Consider the following 14,386-nt stretch of genomic DNA (forward strand, 5'->3'; position numbering starts at 1 on the left):
GTCGAAGACTATCCTTATTTTCCTTGTCACCACATGATGTAATGCACATGTCCCTCACGTGCATTTTTGTCCATTTCAGCTGCGACCTTTTCTGCCACACCTGAGGCTAGATATTCTCGAATGGCGCTATCATATCGGTGCAGTGCTTCCGGAGTTCGCATCACCTTCTTGTCACTTGTGATAAGCGACGCTCCGCACTGCATTTGCTGGTGTCCATTGACGTATGTGGCTTCCACGGCAATGCAACTACGTATCTGTTGTTGTCGAACCGGAATGGACTTTCGAAAGCTTTCATGACAGGGTGCTGAGCTCGATCATCTGTCGCACCGTTGCGGATACCGATGCTATCAAGACTCCACATGCCGTCCATCATGCTCTTTACCTTCTGCTGGCGCACCTGATCTACACGCAGCGATGGCATTGTTTCTTCAAACTAGCTGTTCATACACTGTTGACAGCGGAGTATGGCCCCTGCAACCTTCATCCCAGCGTTCTTTCTGTTGCTTGCACGCCCTGTGTAAGCTTGCGTGAGTTCCCAGTGCCAAACTGCCAGTAGTAGTCAGCTCCGATTGGGTTTTCGATCTGCTGTACTGAACTGAGTGACGTGTCAGCCATGGCTAGTCCGCAGCATTGCATCTGATCTTCTGAAGGGACCTCGAGAGCCCGAGCACAGATTTTCTCAACGACGAGGACTAAAATGGTGTGACATTCGTCGGTAGACTGCCTCCTCATGTGTACTTCCACAGTATAGAGAAATGGCGGATGGGTGGAGTGCTCAAAACAACCAATGGACACGATTTCGGATTGTAGCCGCGAACAGGCGAGTCAGACAAAGCTCTACTGTTGAAGGTGTGCTGACTGTCAACATCGAAGACCAAGCGAGTAAATGCCCGTTGTTTCGTTCCTCAAGCCAAAACAGTGGCAGTCTGAAGCACTACGATGCAGTTGGATTGATCCATGCTGACGACTGTTGCCCCTGAGGTCTCGCATACTGGATGGATACCGTCCAGAGCAAGAACGACATTTGAGGAAACCTCGGCATTGTTTCGCCGAGTGATTGGGTTTAGTGCACCGAAAACACAGGCGTTGCGCTGCCCGTAATCTCTTCTTCTGATCCTGCAGCCTCGGACTTATACAGTCTGATGTTTTGCGTTCCTGAGCGTTGCAGAATATGCACTTATTTCCCTTGGGAGGCCCTGCAGTACCCTGCAATGTTGTGACCGAACGGCCGCTTGCAGTCATTGCCAGGCTCTGACCTTGAACCACCATTGGAGGCGCTCTGCTCGAAGCGAGTACTTACCTCCTCACGGTACTTGATCCCGTTGCCCAAGAATTCAGCAGTGAGTGTAACCCTTCACGATGAAATGGCAGTCTGGTGAACGCAGTTCTCGACGCCTTATCTGCAAGCACGCAATTGAGCTGCAGCGCCATATCTGCCGGAATGTCCCGAAGCAGAAGCCAATGTAACATGGAACAGTATGACTCCGTAGATGTGTCCAAGTATTCTAGACCCCGGATGTGAGCTTGCACGGGGTCGTAGAGTCATCGCAGTTGAGGGACTTGTCGACTGGAATGTACAGTCTAAATGTCTGCGAGGCTCTTCAAGTGTTCCTGAATTCAGAGGTTTTCATTCCCGAAACGATCACTGAGGATCGAAATTACCGTTTCATATGTGTCGGCAGTTCGCTGAAGGCCTTGTACCACTTTAGCTGCTTCATCTCTTAGCGCAGTCATCAGGTAGCTCACCTTGTCAGCGGAAGACATCTGATTGTTACTATTTTTATTTATTTATTTTCCAAAACCCAAAGGGACCACTAGGGGTCATTACATTGGTAAACGATACAGCAAAACCTAACAACAGCCTTTGCACACTATTAGTTTAGAAGGAGAACAAATAATAATTATTATAATTTCATTTCATTTCATTTTTATTTAGAAATCAACATAACATACATATACCAAACGGGCCTGCCTAATAATAATATTAATAATAATAATAACGATAATACACTGGCCACAGTAGACTAGCAAGGAAAACAATGTGACAACAAAGTTATTAATGAAACAAATCGAAAAGTAAATGCCTGTGGAAGGTTACGGGATCTGCGATGTCAACAATGTTCTGTGGGAGTGAGTTCCACTCGGTTTCGGCGAGCGGTATGAAAGATTGTCTGAAGGACTCGGTGCGAGAAATAGTACGTGATACTTTCTGACTGTGGTCGGTGCGATGAGAAATATACCGGGCCCGAATGATGTATAGCATAATCAGGGATGTAGTGCAGAGGACCTTATGAAATAGGCAGATCCGAAGGTACTGCCTCCTTAAGGTCAAAGTGGGAAGACCTAGATTAAGTTTCATTAAGGACACACCTGATTGAATGGAATAGTCCGATAAGATGAAACTGACACACTGGTTCTGGACTGACTCAACAAGTGTTTCCAAATATGACTGATGGGGATCCGATATCAGGCTGCGTACTCCAACTGAGGTCGGACCAGAGCGTTATATGCAATTATTTTAACATTTGTGGGCGCTTGTTTTATGTTACGTTGAAGGAAAGCAAGCGAGTAATTGGCCCTCTTACAGATGGCTAAGATATGGTCCTTCCATGAAAGGTTAGTTGAAAAGGTAAGACCCAGGTACGTGCATGATGCGGAAAGGAAGAAAAAATGATATGAGATAGAGTAGGTAACAGTTACAGGTTGTGAGGAACGGGTGAAACGAACAAATACGCACTTCGGGAAGCTGAGTTCCATTTGCCAAACTCTGCACCATTCACCAATTAAGTTGAGGGTTGAGGGGTTAAGATCGCGTTGTAATATGATCTGGTCTGATATGGGCACCGTGCACTAGCGAGAGGACGCTGCGGTCGCTTGATCGACAGCGCCACCCGTGGCGATTTCGCGCGTAACGGTCTGGTACTGACGCCGTATCGGCGCCTTTGCGTATGTAGCTTTGGTGCGTACGGGTGTTTTCCCGAATTTTATATATCGGCTTTGGAGCTTTGGACTCATTAACCCGTGAGACTACTTGTGCGGAAGTGGTTTGTCACGTAAAATGTATGCGATGGGAAAGCCTTTTGCACGTGGAACATTATGTGTCTATTCACAGCGTGTGACACAGTGTGTAGCGCAGACAAGCGTGTAGTATTCGCGGCCCGTATTTACGTGGAGTTAAGTGCACATTTATCCGCAGGGGACTACCAATTATAGACTACACATCAGAGACTAGCTGCGTCCAGTACCTGCGCTATGAGGACGGAAATCTCGCACTGAAGAATTCACAATAATACAGTCAACAACAAATTGGAATATACATTACGAAGATAGCGGAAAAAACGTTCTCGTTTCTTTCTTATGCATAATCCGTTAACGTGATGATGCACTGTCAGGATAAGTTCCTTAGTCAAATTATTCCCAATCTTGCATCGCTCAAGTCGGGGGATTCCCTTTTAGCCCTTTGTGCCTGCATTTGATGCAAAGTCATAGTAATAAAAATCAATCAGTCAATCAAGATTGTTTCAGGATATAAATAAGGCGTGTTTTTGTTTGAAACTGGATATGTAATGATAATAATGTTTTATTAGTGCTAAACAACGACCACAGCGGCCTTAGTATAGGTGGACATAGCGCATCAGACACATTGTCGCAAATTGCAACATAGAAGCAGCCAGAAATATCACGCAAAAGAAACACAAAACATAAACTATGCTAAAAAATAAAATAAAAATGACAATAATTAAGAAGAAACAGTGAGGTTGCTGTTCGACAAACGCATGATTACTTTTGTGTGTGTTTGCGTGTGCGCGCGCGGACGAATAGGAAGGAGCAAAGAACCACTTGTAAACCGAGATCACAAGATTTGGCAACGATAATAAGATCATAGGGACAGAATGCACCTACATAAAATGATGACGGCTTGCGAAACGCAGCTCGGGGAGGACAAATAACTCCCTGTGTTCGCATGCAAGCTTTATATTGAAGGAAGACGAGGTCCAAATCCAGTCTTCGCCGACATGCCGCAAAATTAGGGTCCGAGTAAAAGAGATAAATACTGTACGACGTATGGCAGACACTAATTTTAGTCAAGCTCCACGATGTTCATCCATTGGTCATTCATTGATGTATTTCGCAATTTTTTCACGTCAGTTGCTGTGCTAAAAGTCCGCATCGTGATGCTCAACATGGTCATTGAAAAATATACTAAATGCAAGGAATGAGTTCTAAGTTTGAAACAACGGATTTGAGCGGCACATTGGGTGGATTGCCGTGAAAGCGCTCTCTCAAATACATGATCGGCGGGACGATACAGCGAGAAGGACGAAAACTTTACGGCAAGTTGCCTCTGTTTCACAGTAACTTGGTTGTCGTGGCAGATTACCACATAGAATTAGTTTCCATTTTGTCTTCTCCTTTGACTTTTTATGCAGGCAGCTTCAAATCGCTCTTTTCGAACGGCGAAACTAGCACAGCACTGCTAGACGCTGCTGGCTGGTACCAGGGCAATACGCCGCGTCTCCCCTCGAGGGGCCGCTGCCGTCGATAGAAAACTCTAGCGCACGGTGCCCATACTGGATATTTCTGATACACCACACAGTCATCTGCGAAAAGCCGAACCTTTGAAGTGATGTTGGCGGTGAGGTCGAGAAATAATAACGGGCCGAGAACGGTGCCCTAAGGGACGCCCGACGTGACAGAACAGAAGGATGATAAGGTACCGTTAACTATCGTTGCTTGTTTACGCTGGGATAGGAACTGTTCGATCCACGTTAAGAGAGATGGGGTAAGGTTTAAACGAGATAATTTATGAAGAAGACCCCTTGTGAGATACCTTATCGAACGCCTTTTTGAGGTCGAGAAAGATAGCGTCTGTCGCCACCCCCTTGTCCAGGCCAGTTTGTAGGTCATGAGCGAAGCTGGCAAGTTAATTTTCACAAGAGTATTTCTTCTGGAATCCGTGTTAGTGCTGATAAAAGAAAGAATGGTATCCAAGTATGAAGAAAGATTAGAATAGATTATGTGTTCAAGAATTTTGGTAGGAACACTTGTCAAAGAAATGGGTCTGTAATTCAATGGTTCACTACGGTCCCCTCCTTTAAAAAATTGAGACAACTCTCCCCAAGCGCCAGTCGAGAGGGACGATGCCGGATAAAAGAGACTGCGAAAAGATAACTGCCAGAAACTCGCTAGATATCCATTTTGTACTTTTGAGTATTTTGGCGTTTATACAGTCAAATCCACAAGCCGAAGATATTTTGAGACCGTCAATTACCTTAGCGATCCCGTTTGCTGAGATGGAGATCCCGTTCATAGGCGGTAGGATAATTTCTTGAACGGGCCGATTTTCACGGTATTACTCGAGATAAACACAGTTGCGAAACTTGCGTTAAAGTTTTTCACAGACGGCATTCTCGGGAATGCTGTTGCCTTCGTCATCACTTAACTGAATTGTTTGAGTGGTAGCCGGATTTAATACGCTCCAAAACTTCCGTTGATTTTGTGTCATCATTCTGGGTAGGGTGTCCGTGTAAAAGTCCATTTTCGTTTTCTTAATAGCGAAGGAGCATGGCTTTGCACATGCGCTCTATGCGGTAAGGCGATCAGGGTTCGGGTCATCACGAATTCTGCGGAAAAGACGCTTCTTGTTGTAACAGCCATCTTTTTGTTGTAACCGCCTAATGGAAAGGTTGAACCACGATGCTGATGGATTCTGTGATATAGTGATCGATGGTACATGAGCAGTCACCAGGCCGTTCAATAGCTCCTTGAAGACTGACCAGCTTTCCTCCGCTGTTCGGTGCATAGACTGTTCAGTGAATTCCGTTAAACACGAGGCCAATGTAGCGTTAATGACGTCAAAGTTTGATTTGTTGTACAACTTGATGACATTACATTTTTTCCTTTGTGGTGGATGTTGAAACTGCATATCTGCACAAACAGTAAGATGGTCACTACGAGGACACGGTGATGTAAATACGGCATCGAAAAGTTCTGGGTCAGTCGTCAGAATGAGATACAGCGTATTAGAAGTTGTTGTGGTTATTCTCGTTGGAGATTGCACAACCTGGCTTAAACAGAAAGTGGAACATAAATCAAGAAAGTCACGCTCTTCGCGACAAGAAGAGTTCAGAGAGGACTAGTCGGTACCCGGGTAGTTAAAGTCGACAACCAGCACAATCTTGTCGTTGGGGTATCGCTGGGTGACCATATCTAGAGCAATGTGCAAGAAAGAACAAAAATTTACAAAGTTTGGTGGCCGATAGCAAACACCAATTAATAAACGTTAAAAGCGACCCTGAACGCCCACCCACAGCAGTTCAAGATCAAGTGAAATGTTCACAATACGAGACTGTACACAGTCTCTAACTGTGACAAGGACACCCCCTCCTCGCCGGGAAATGCGATCGTTTCTGTAGAATACAAAGCTGGGAGTTCATTGTCCGTTACATCAGGGGTTAACCACGTTTCGCACAAAGCAATGATATTGCATTGAGATGACATGATTTCATCACACAAGCTGTCTCGCTTTGGGATAAGACTCCTGACGTTAGAGACAAGAAATGATAACTTCGTGTGTTCCCTGGAGCTAGTCGAGTAGTGCCATCTTTGCATTTCCTTTACTTTGGTTAATGTCGGGTTGTACTTGTAGCATTTTTCATTAATAATCAATTTATCATACCGTAGTTTAAAGGGGGCGTTTTGGGACCTAGTGAAGGCAAGTAGGTGTTTCTTCGAGGAGCGAGCGGCTGCTGAGAAATCTTCAGAAACAGACGTGTTTGTTTCTCTGAAGCCGGAGCAGTGTTTGAGGATTTCTTACTTCGTTTTGTACGAGGGGAACTTCACGATAATAGGGCGCTTTTTTGATACGTTAAATTTTCCAATGCGATGCGCACGCACGATGTTGTTCGGCTCCAGCTGTATTTACAGGTGGACGCAGCAGGCATCTATAACCAGTTGTTCAGAATCACGCCAGGATTCACCCGCGTTGTCTTCGAATCCCTAGAACATCAGATTATCGCGACGAGATCTCTCCTCGAGATCGTTTACGCGGGATACTAGTGTTTCAATTCTTGAATTTATACTAGACGTTGTTCTTTGGAGGCTGTGAACCTCGTTAAAAATTGGCTACAGGGAGGTTAATTATAATTCTACAGTGGTGACCTTTTTTCGACGGTGTTTTAATGGCGGTGTCAGTTACTTTCTGAGAACTTTGTAGTTTTTTCAGTTCACTGAGCAACATAGTCAGTCCTTCCTGAAGACTGCGAAGCGCCAGTAATATCTCGTTATCACTGTCGACCCTCTTAGGAGGGCCGGGATTCGACTCAACATCACCGGAACACATTAGCATTTGTTCTATTAAATTAACACACTTGACAGAAGATAGGCTAGTGATACACCTTATGTAAGCTGCGCACTGTAGAAGCGAAACAAGGCAAACGCCAACCGTATGACGGAAAATTATGAACCGTAGACTGAAACTGACTCCAAAAGGTTGACCAAAGATGTCGCTTCCCGCGAAACCTCAACACGTCCTGCTTAGGGAGTCGAATCCCTCCTTGTCCTCGAGCGTTAGGAGCTATTGTCGGCGAAAGAGTGTCCAGTGGCTGAGCCGTGGGAGCAGCAGCGTCGTTGCGCTTTGCAGGTAAGAACACCTTCGCGTTGAAAGTAACACTGCCGATGCGGTTAGTATATTCGAGATGCCTGGTATATTTCTGCTCGAATTCCTTTTCGGTAAAAAGGTGCTCAAGAGAGCTGTCAACGCCCGTGGGCGTATCGGCATGGTTGTTCAGACGTTCCATGCGTTCTTCCAAGTCAGAGGCGCTCACTCATGCGTGCAATGTCACTCAGTATATATACTCGCTGACCTGAGGGGAGACTGACCTCAGGAGACCTGACCACCTGAGAGCGCAGAACCTTTCGCTTCTTGATGAGTTGAGCTTTGTCCATCCTCGTGTGACATCCGTTCGTAGTTCACCCTGTCGCCGTACTTTAGCCTTCCGTCTTTGTTCGACGTGTAGGTATTCTGGTCGCGGCACCAGTTTGTGGAAGACAGGGCAGCAATCAAGGACGGGAACACGACGTTTATTATACGACGTATTATACAGCAAGTGAAAGAATGAACGAGCTATAGTCGCGCGATGGGGACTAAGAATAGCGACGCTAGCGATGACCCCATGAGCTGCCATCTTCTTCGAGACATGTAATACGTACTTTTGCGATGTCTACAACTATGGCGTGGGGTAAGCTGGAGAATATATGTACTTTGATGGTTTCAGTCCGTACATAATGAAGATTTTGTTTACCACTATATTTTGCAAGAGATGCGGCTACTCCGTGCTCACTTGAGCCAGTGGCAGATCCAAAGGGGATCGCCTCCAAACCTTAGGTTATGCACTACTCTTCTCCTTTTCATCTCCCCAATTACACGCTTCGACAAAGAACCCCCCCCCCCTCCCATGCGAGTGTCAGGATAGGCCCATGCCTTGAGTACTGTCAGCTTGGTGTCATTCAACCTCGCATTATAGGCGTCATAGGCCCGTGTCAGATCCTTGTAGAACACCGTCGAGGTCTTCAAATGTTTATGCAGTTATTGGTGACAACCGGTTTGCTCCAGAGGCTCTAGTGGCATACTGTTTTCCAATTACCATCGGTACACCTTACGGTTTGACCGAGCACACCTCATTTGTTCTGTGAACGACATATACGTGGCTCATTTCACTTCATCCTCATATCTCTCATATAATATTACACGTGTAATAGTGTAATACGCTGGGGTAATGCTTCCCAGCTGTCATGTTGTGATGTATTGTATTTTATTTTATGTGATATTCGAAACATCCACATGTCATGTTATGCATATAATTGCTTCGTTTTCATAAGTAATTTTGAACGTGTTGCGTAATTGCCGTTCCCACGAAATGCCCAGCACCTGTTACAGTAATAAGCCACTTGACTCAAGGCGAGGCCGAATTCCCCGAAGAGCTGTGACAATGAGAACAACCGCAAGGCCATTGATGTATGAGCTTCAATAGGGCAAGTCACTTTTACTGAATGCCTACGGAGGAGGCAGATTAGGGACTGGTATCCCAAAACAGGAAACGAGTGACCCACTTCCCAACGCAAGAAAGGCGCAGCCGCTGCACGGCCACCTTTGTATTTGTTAATCCTGCTCGCTTTTCCTGGGAACTATAACACTTTCGCTCTCAGTACGCAGAATTCTGTGTTTGTATTTGATTTGCGGAAGCTCTGTAACCCCTGATTGGATGGCTCATTACACGTCAGTTCCTGACGCTGCAATTGAACGAAAACTTGAGAAAGGGAGTTTGTCCTGGTTAATTATGTATTGATTGGTCAGAAAATATGATGTCACATCGTGGGCAGCACGTGACGCCAGTCCGGCGAGAAACCTTTAAAAGCTGAAGTTTTCGTTGTGTAAATTATTCTGGATTTCAATCTGAAGTCTGGTCTCTATACGAGACGCCATGTAGATACCGTAAATAAACTGCTGTCTTCATCGATCATCGGCTGACTCTTCGTTGACCGCGTCCACCACCGAATCATCATCGGATCACCACCACCGATCCACATCTTTCACTCCAGCGGTGAAACACCGCAGGTCATGGGCATCCTATATCTGTTTTCTTAATGTCATTTTCCGCCCTTCTACAGAATCGATTTTAGTAGTTAAATATTTACATTACCTATCGCACTTGACGTATCTGAATTGACCAGCCGTTCCGATTTCAGCCTAACAGGTCGGGCTTTTATACTTGCGGTCCCGCAAAGCGGTGTCTTGTCCCGCTTGGACTGCAGCGAGCCACGAATGGATGAAGAGAATCGGCTAAACAGCGAACAGCTTTCGACTTCCACGTCGCCCTACAACGGCTCACATTTCTCTTTGGTATAGTCAATGGAGCTACTTAACGTGTTAGCTAAAGAAGCATTACCATATTGACCATATTCAAAATTTTCTGGAAAGCAAAGCAGACTTGCGCTCGCGTTCATCAAGCTGCCGCGGTGGGAGTATGGTCTCGGTTTAATGACTAGTCGCCGCGATATTTGTTGCTGTAGCGAAATGGAAGTCCATTTCAGTGAATTGTTCGGCGATAGTGTTTCCCTTTCTATCTGCAAGTATGAAGACACGCCATAGAATATACATTATGATGAAAGTGTTTGATGTGCGCGTTAGATAGCACGTGAACTGACGGGGGAAAAGGTGAGGAGAAGACAATGGCACAGGTTGTAGGCGACGCAAAAAGAGTTTCATTTGTTGAATGTCAGTACCCCGCTTACCCCGGATGCCTATGTTGGGGTCGGACGAACACGGCCACAAACACCTACCTCAAAATTTCCCGCATGCCAGCTTCAGCACAGTCCGTGAACCTGTACTCGGTCTTGTGGTCGAACATAAATTCAGAGGAGTCATTGCACGCTGTTCCATTGGAGTATGTTTTACGAGCTGTAATGTTTGCCCCCATACTAAAGGAAAATACCAAAATGTATGGTAAATACCAAACCGTTAAATAATGTTCAATTGCGGCGTGTGTGCATGGGCATAAAGATGATCAAGTTCTCCAAACTCCAAGCAAATCGACGTTTCTCGTTAAGGACACCAAAACACATGTTTAGCCTTGCTAAAGATGGCAGTCAATATTCAGTCAAACGTGCGTAGTCCTCAACAGCGAACACCGTTGAATACTTTCAACAACACTTTTGAAGCAATGGTTCGTTTACTATCTGTTTCTATTGTTGTTGTGTTCTCCCTCAGTATTGTACTTTTTTAAAGAATGGATGACACTAGGAAGCACAACAACGGTATTGCTATTCTTTGTATGGCAGACATGTCTATTAGATTGGGCTCGTACTCACAGTTCAGCCAACTCGCGTGCCATTGTAACAAACCCGCTGTAGGAACCAGGTCCATCCTCCCCTATGGCAGTATTGTTTGGGTGGTTGCAGAGCCCGTCTTTAATAGCTTCCCCTAAACGTACAAAAATTATCTTGTGAAACACGTGCAAGGTTTATTAGGACATTATAATCTAGATGTACGGTTGCTAGTAGGAACCCCGATGGTCTGTAGTACTTAAAGTACCAAGTAGTTAAGTACTACTTGAAGTTCACTAATGAGTACTTGTACTCTACTTCAGGTACAGTTTTCAACGTGTACTTTGTACTGTACTTTAAGTACTTTTTGCATGTACTTTACCCTAAAGTACCTAAGTACTTTTCTCGCCATAAGAAGAGAAGAACGAGAAGAAAAATTACACAGTTTCGTTTGCTTAGGTCCACGAAATCTCAGTATCATATCACTTTTCTTCTTCTTCCGGGGGGTGAAGACCGAAATCAAATGTCACTGAATGCAGCTGTCACACAGCGGTGACACATAGGACGCCAGGAAACACTGAGTGAAAGCTCAACGCCAATCCGGCGGCTGAAAGACAGGTTAGAAGGCGCCTTGGTTTCCAACGGCTAATCGCGGCGTGCAAGAGACGCGGCACGCTGCTCGCATAAACTTCAGGATGGCAGATTCGCCGCCTAAGCTGCTCAGAATTCTCGATGGCAGGTTTATCGAACTTGTTAGCTAGGACTCTAGTGGGACGAAGTTTACTGCCAGGTGCAGGCTGCGCCAGCCAAGCAGCGCCGTGCAAGCTGCGCCAGCCAAATCTCCTCTATGGAGTCATTTCGGAGCCCCTTCCAGCCTTACAAAACACCTAAAGGCTAATGATCCGTGTTCTCTTGTTCAAGTAGCGATATATGACTATTCGTATCTCGAAATAAGTGTAGTTAGGTATCTATAAACATGGCAGTTGCTGTGCGCCTAGGAACAGCCTGAGTGCAGCTCTGCCACCCAAAGCAGCGGGTCTCGCGTTATATTATTTTGGTACTTGTATACCGCATTCGTGGCGTGAAATCTGACGGAGGGCATTGTGATGTTTGGCATGCCCTGAAACATGAGCTACACTTATAAAATATTATAGGCCATGCGTCTTTTTCGGCTCCCATTGCGGTGTCGTGCTGCAGGTACATACATTCACGTAACTGTATTTTTGCAGAGGCTTCACTCCGACGCACACATAAGCTACGCTTCTGAAAAGGGACATCATATAGACGGATCACAACCCAAGTTACAAGATTGCATGCAGCCCTCCCAGAAGTGCCGTCAGAGAGACATAATTCAGCCAATCACATCGTTTGTCGTCAGTAGAGGAGGACTACTTCAAACATCTCGTGATCGGTCTCTGCCCTTCCGCGAATGTCATCACTCGGAATACACTCACCTCAAGAATATAAAAACAGCACGAAAGGATGATACTGGACATAAAATTGAGCATGAAGGAGACGTCCACGCTCTGTACTACGGCGGATATATGGTCTACAAACCACAAAAGCTACCTCGGTGTCACTGTACACTGGCTATTTGTCATGCGCAATTACATGTCGACGCATAAAGGGTTCGCACACTTACGATAGGATAGCCGATATGCTGGCCCAGATAAACTACGAGTGTGTCGCCGATTGTCACTACAAGAAGATCGTTTACACAGTCACAGACAACGCATCTAATTTTGTGAAGCCTTTTCGAGAATGCTCATACAAGACAGAGGATGAACGCAATGTTGAGGACTGTGAGGATGAAACTTCCGAAGGCGAAGGTGGCTACGATGAATTCGTTGCATTCACGTATACAGACTCTGTCTCTTGGCGAGGACGCCGTGCTGCTCCCGCAGCATATGCGTTGCGCTGTGCACACACTGAACTTGGTAGCAACCACAGACACCAAGAAATTTCTTCAGACCGACAAAAGTGCACGTAGGAAACTTTATAGATCTGCGATGGCTAAACGTCCAGGCCTTGGTCGCTATATAACCACAGCACCCTTGTATCGGACAACATCGAGAAACTCGTGAACCTGTCACCAAAAGCACCTGCCGAGACAAGATGGAACTCTACTTTCGATGCTATCACAAGGCTGTTGGATCTCAGAGTGCGCTCTCAACTGTCTCAGATAATGAGGCGTCTGAAAATACAAACTTTCACAATGCTTGAAATGAAATTCCTTGAGGAGTTCGCCAAGTATTTTCACATCACATCTTGCTGCTTCCATTGATGTACTGCAAGGAGAGGACGATTGCGACTTAGCCAATCTCATGCCAGCTGTGATGCAAGTCCACAAGACAACAAAATCATTGGTGCCGTCGCTGAAACACTGCAAGAACATTGCGAACGCTGTTATCGCAGGGCTAGAAAAAGGTCCACCAGCTTAATTAACACTGACCACGGCAGCAGTGTATTCTTGTGTGCAGCAATTTCGCATCGAAAAATAAGTCTTTGTGGCTGTCTGACGAAAAGCGGGAATGGGCCACAGGTGTATCCATCAGCGCAGTGAAAGAAGCGGCCAGGAAATCTCACGCAGCTGACTGTCTTCCCTGATACTAAACGGCTTTTCGGAACCTCAACTGCGTTCTTCCTTCGACAGCTCCAGTTGAGCGCCTCTTCTCCAAAGCAGTGTTAGTGCAGACGCCACGACGGAATCGCCTCAAGGACAAGACTATGGAAATGCTCTTGCTGCAAAAAACAAACGCCAGGTTCTTGTGTGGCATGCTGAAGCAAACGTGGTGCACATTTCTCTTTGTATAACGTTATAGCGTTTCAGTGATAACTTTTGATGTTACGCTCTCTGCGGCATTAGGTGGAGCTTTGGGAGTGCTTTAAATATTTTGTCAGTTCTAGAGTGAGCCAGTACATTACTATCCGTTTTTTTATTCATATGTTTTTTCCTTCACTGTGTGCCCAGCGTCGTAGCTGCAATTGAACTGAAGAAGCCCTTCAATTAATCTTTTCGTATTGCTCATGTAGAGCCTTCATAACAGAAAATATCGACTTCACGCGCATTTCTCATTTACACCGTATATTGTACTGCTGCGTTACTTTGAAATGTCTTTCATGACTGCTTCAAAACTTCCGATTACTTCTCAGTTGCAGATAACAGACAGTATCGTCGATAAGCATGATAATATGTGTAACCACTGAAGTACAATAAACAGGTTCGCCTATAGATCATTTCATTTATTGTGCATAAAGTGCAGCCTCCGTGCGTGTATCTTAGGGTGTCAATAACTGCACCACACTGCATCCAGGAGGCAGGACATAGTAAAGTCAGCGTCAGTTTGAAACTGCGATGGGGGACACAAGAAAAAAGTGCGGTTAGAAAAAATGGATTTTTGTTTTTGGCAACTAGTGTAATGTTCTGAGACTCGTGCATATGAAACGATGCCTCAACAACAACAACTACGTGAATGATTATGGGATGAGGTGATTCACCGCAACAATTGTGGTACCATACCTCAGTGCCTGTGGGTTAGTACATGAGCGGGATGACGATGAA

At 45.5% G+C, this 14,386-nt stretch overlaps 1 protein-coding gene across 1 annotated transcript in view; it reads right to left on the reverse strand.

Moving 5' to 3' along the window:
• Nucleotides 1-1,300: 1,300 nt before the first annotated feature.
• Nucleotides 1,301-14,386, reverse strand: part of LOC135376936 (uncharacterized) — a gene marked incomplete at both ends in the record, with an annotated part of 50,796 nt that continues 37,710 nt past the window's right edge. The window contains 3 exons of the mRNA XM_064609359.1: nucleotides 1,301-1,352; nucleotides 10,342-10,479; nucleotides 10,870-10,981. Coding sequence (XP_064465429.1) covers nucleotides 1,301-1,352; nucleotides 10,342-10,479; nucleotides 10,870-10,981 — 302 coding nt within the window. The remainder of the gene's footprint in view (nucleotides 1,353-10,341; nucleotides 10,480-10,869; nucleotides 10,982-14,386) is intronic.

The sequence above is a fragment of the Ornithodoros turicata genome, unplaced genomic scaffold, assembly GCF_037126465.1.
Source record: "Ornithodoros turicata isolate Travis unplaced genomic scaffold, ASM3712646v1 ctg00001392.1, whole genome shotgun sequence".
NCBI classification, from domain to species: Eukaryota; Metazoa; Arthropoda; class Arachnida; order Ixodida; family Argasidae; genus Ornithodoros; species Ornithodoros turicata.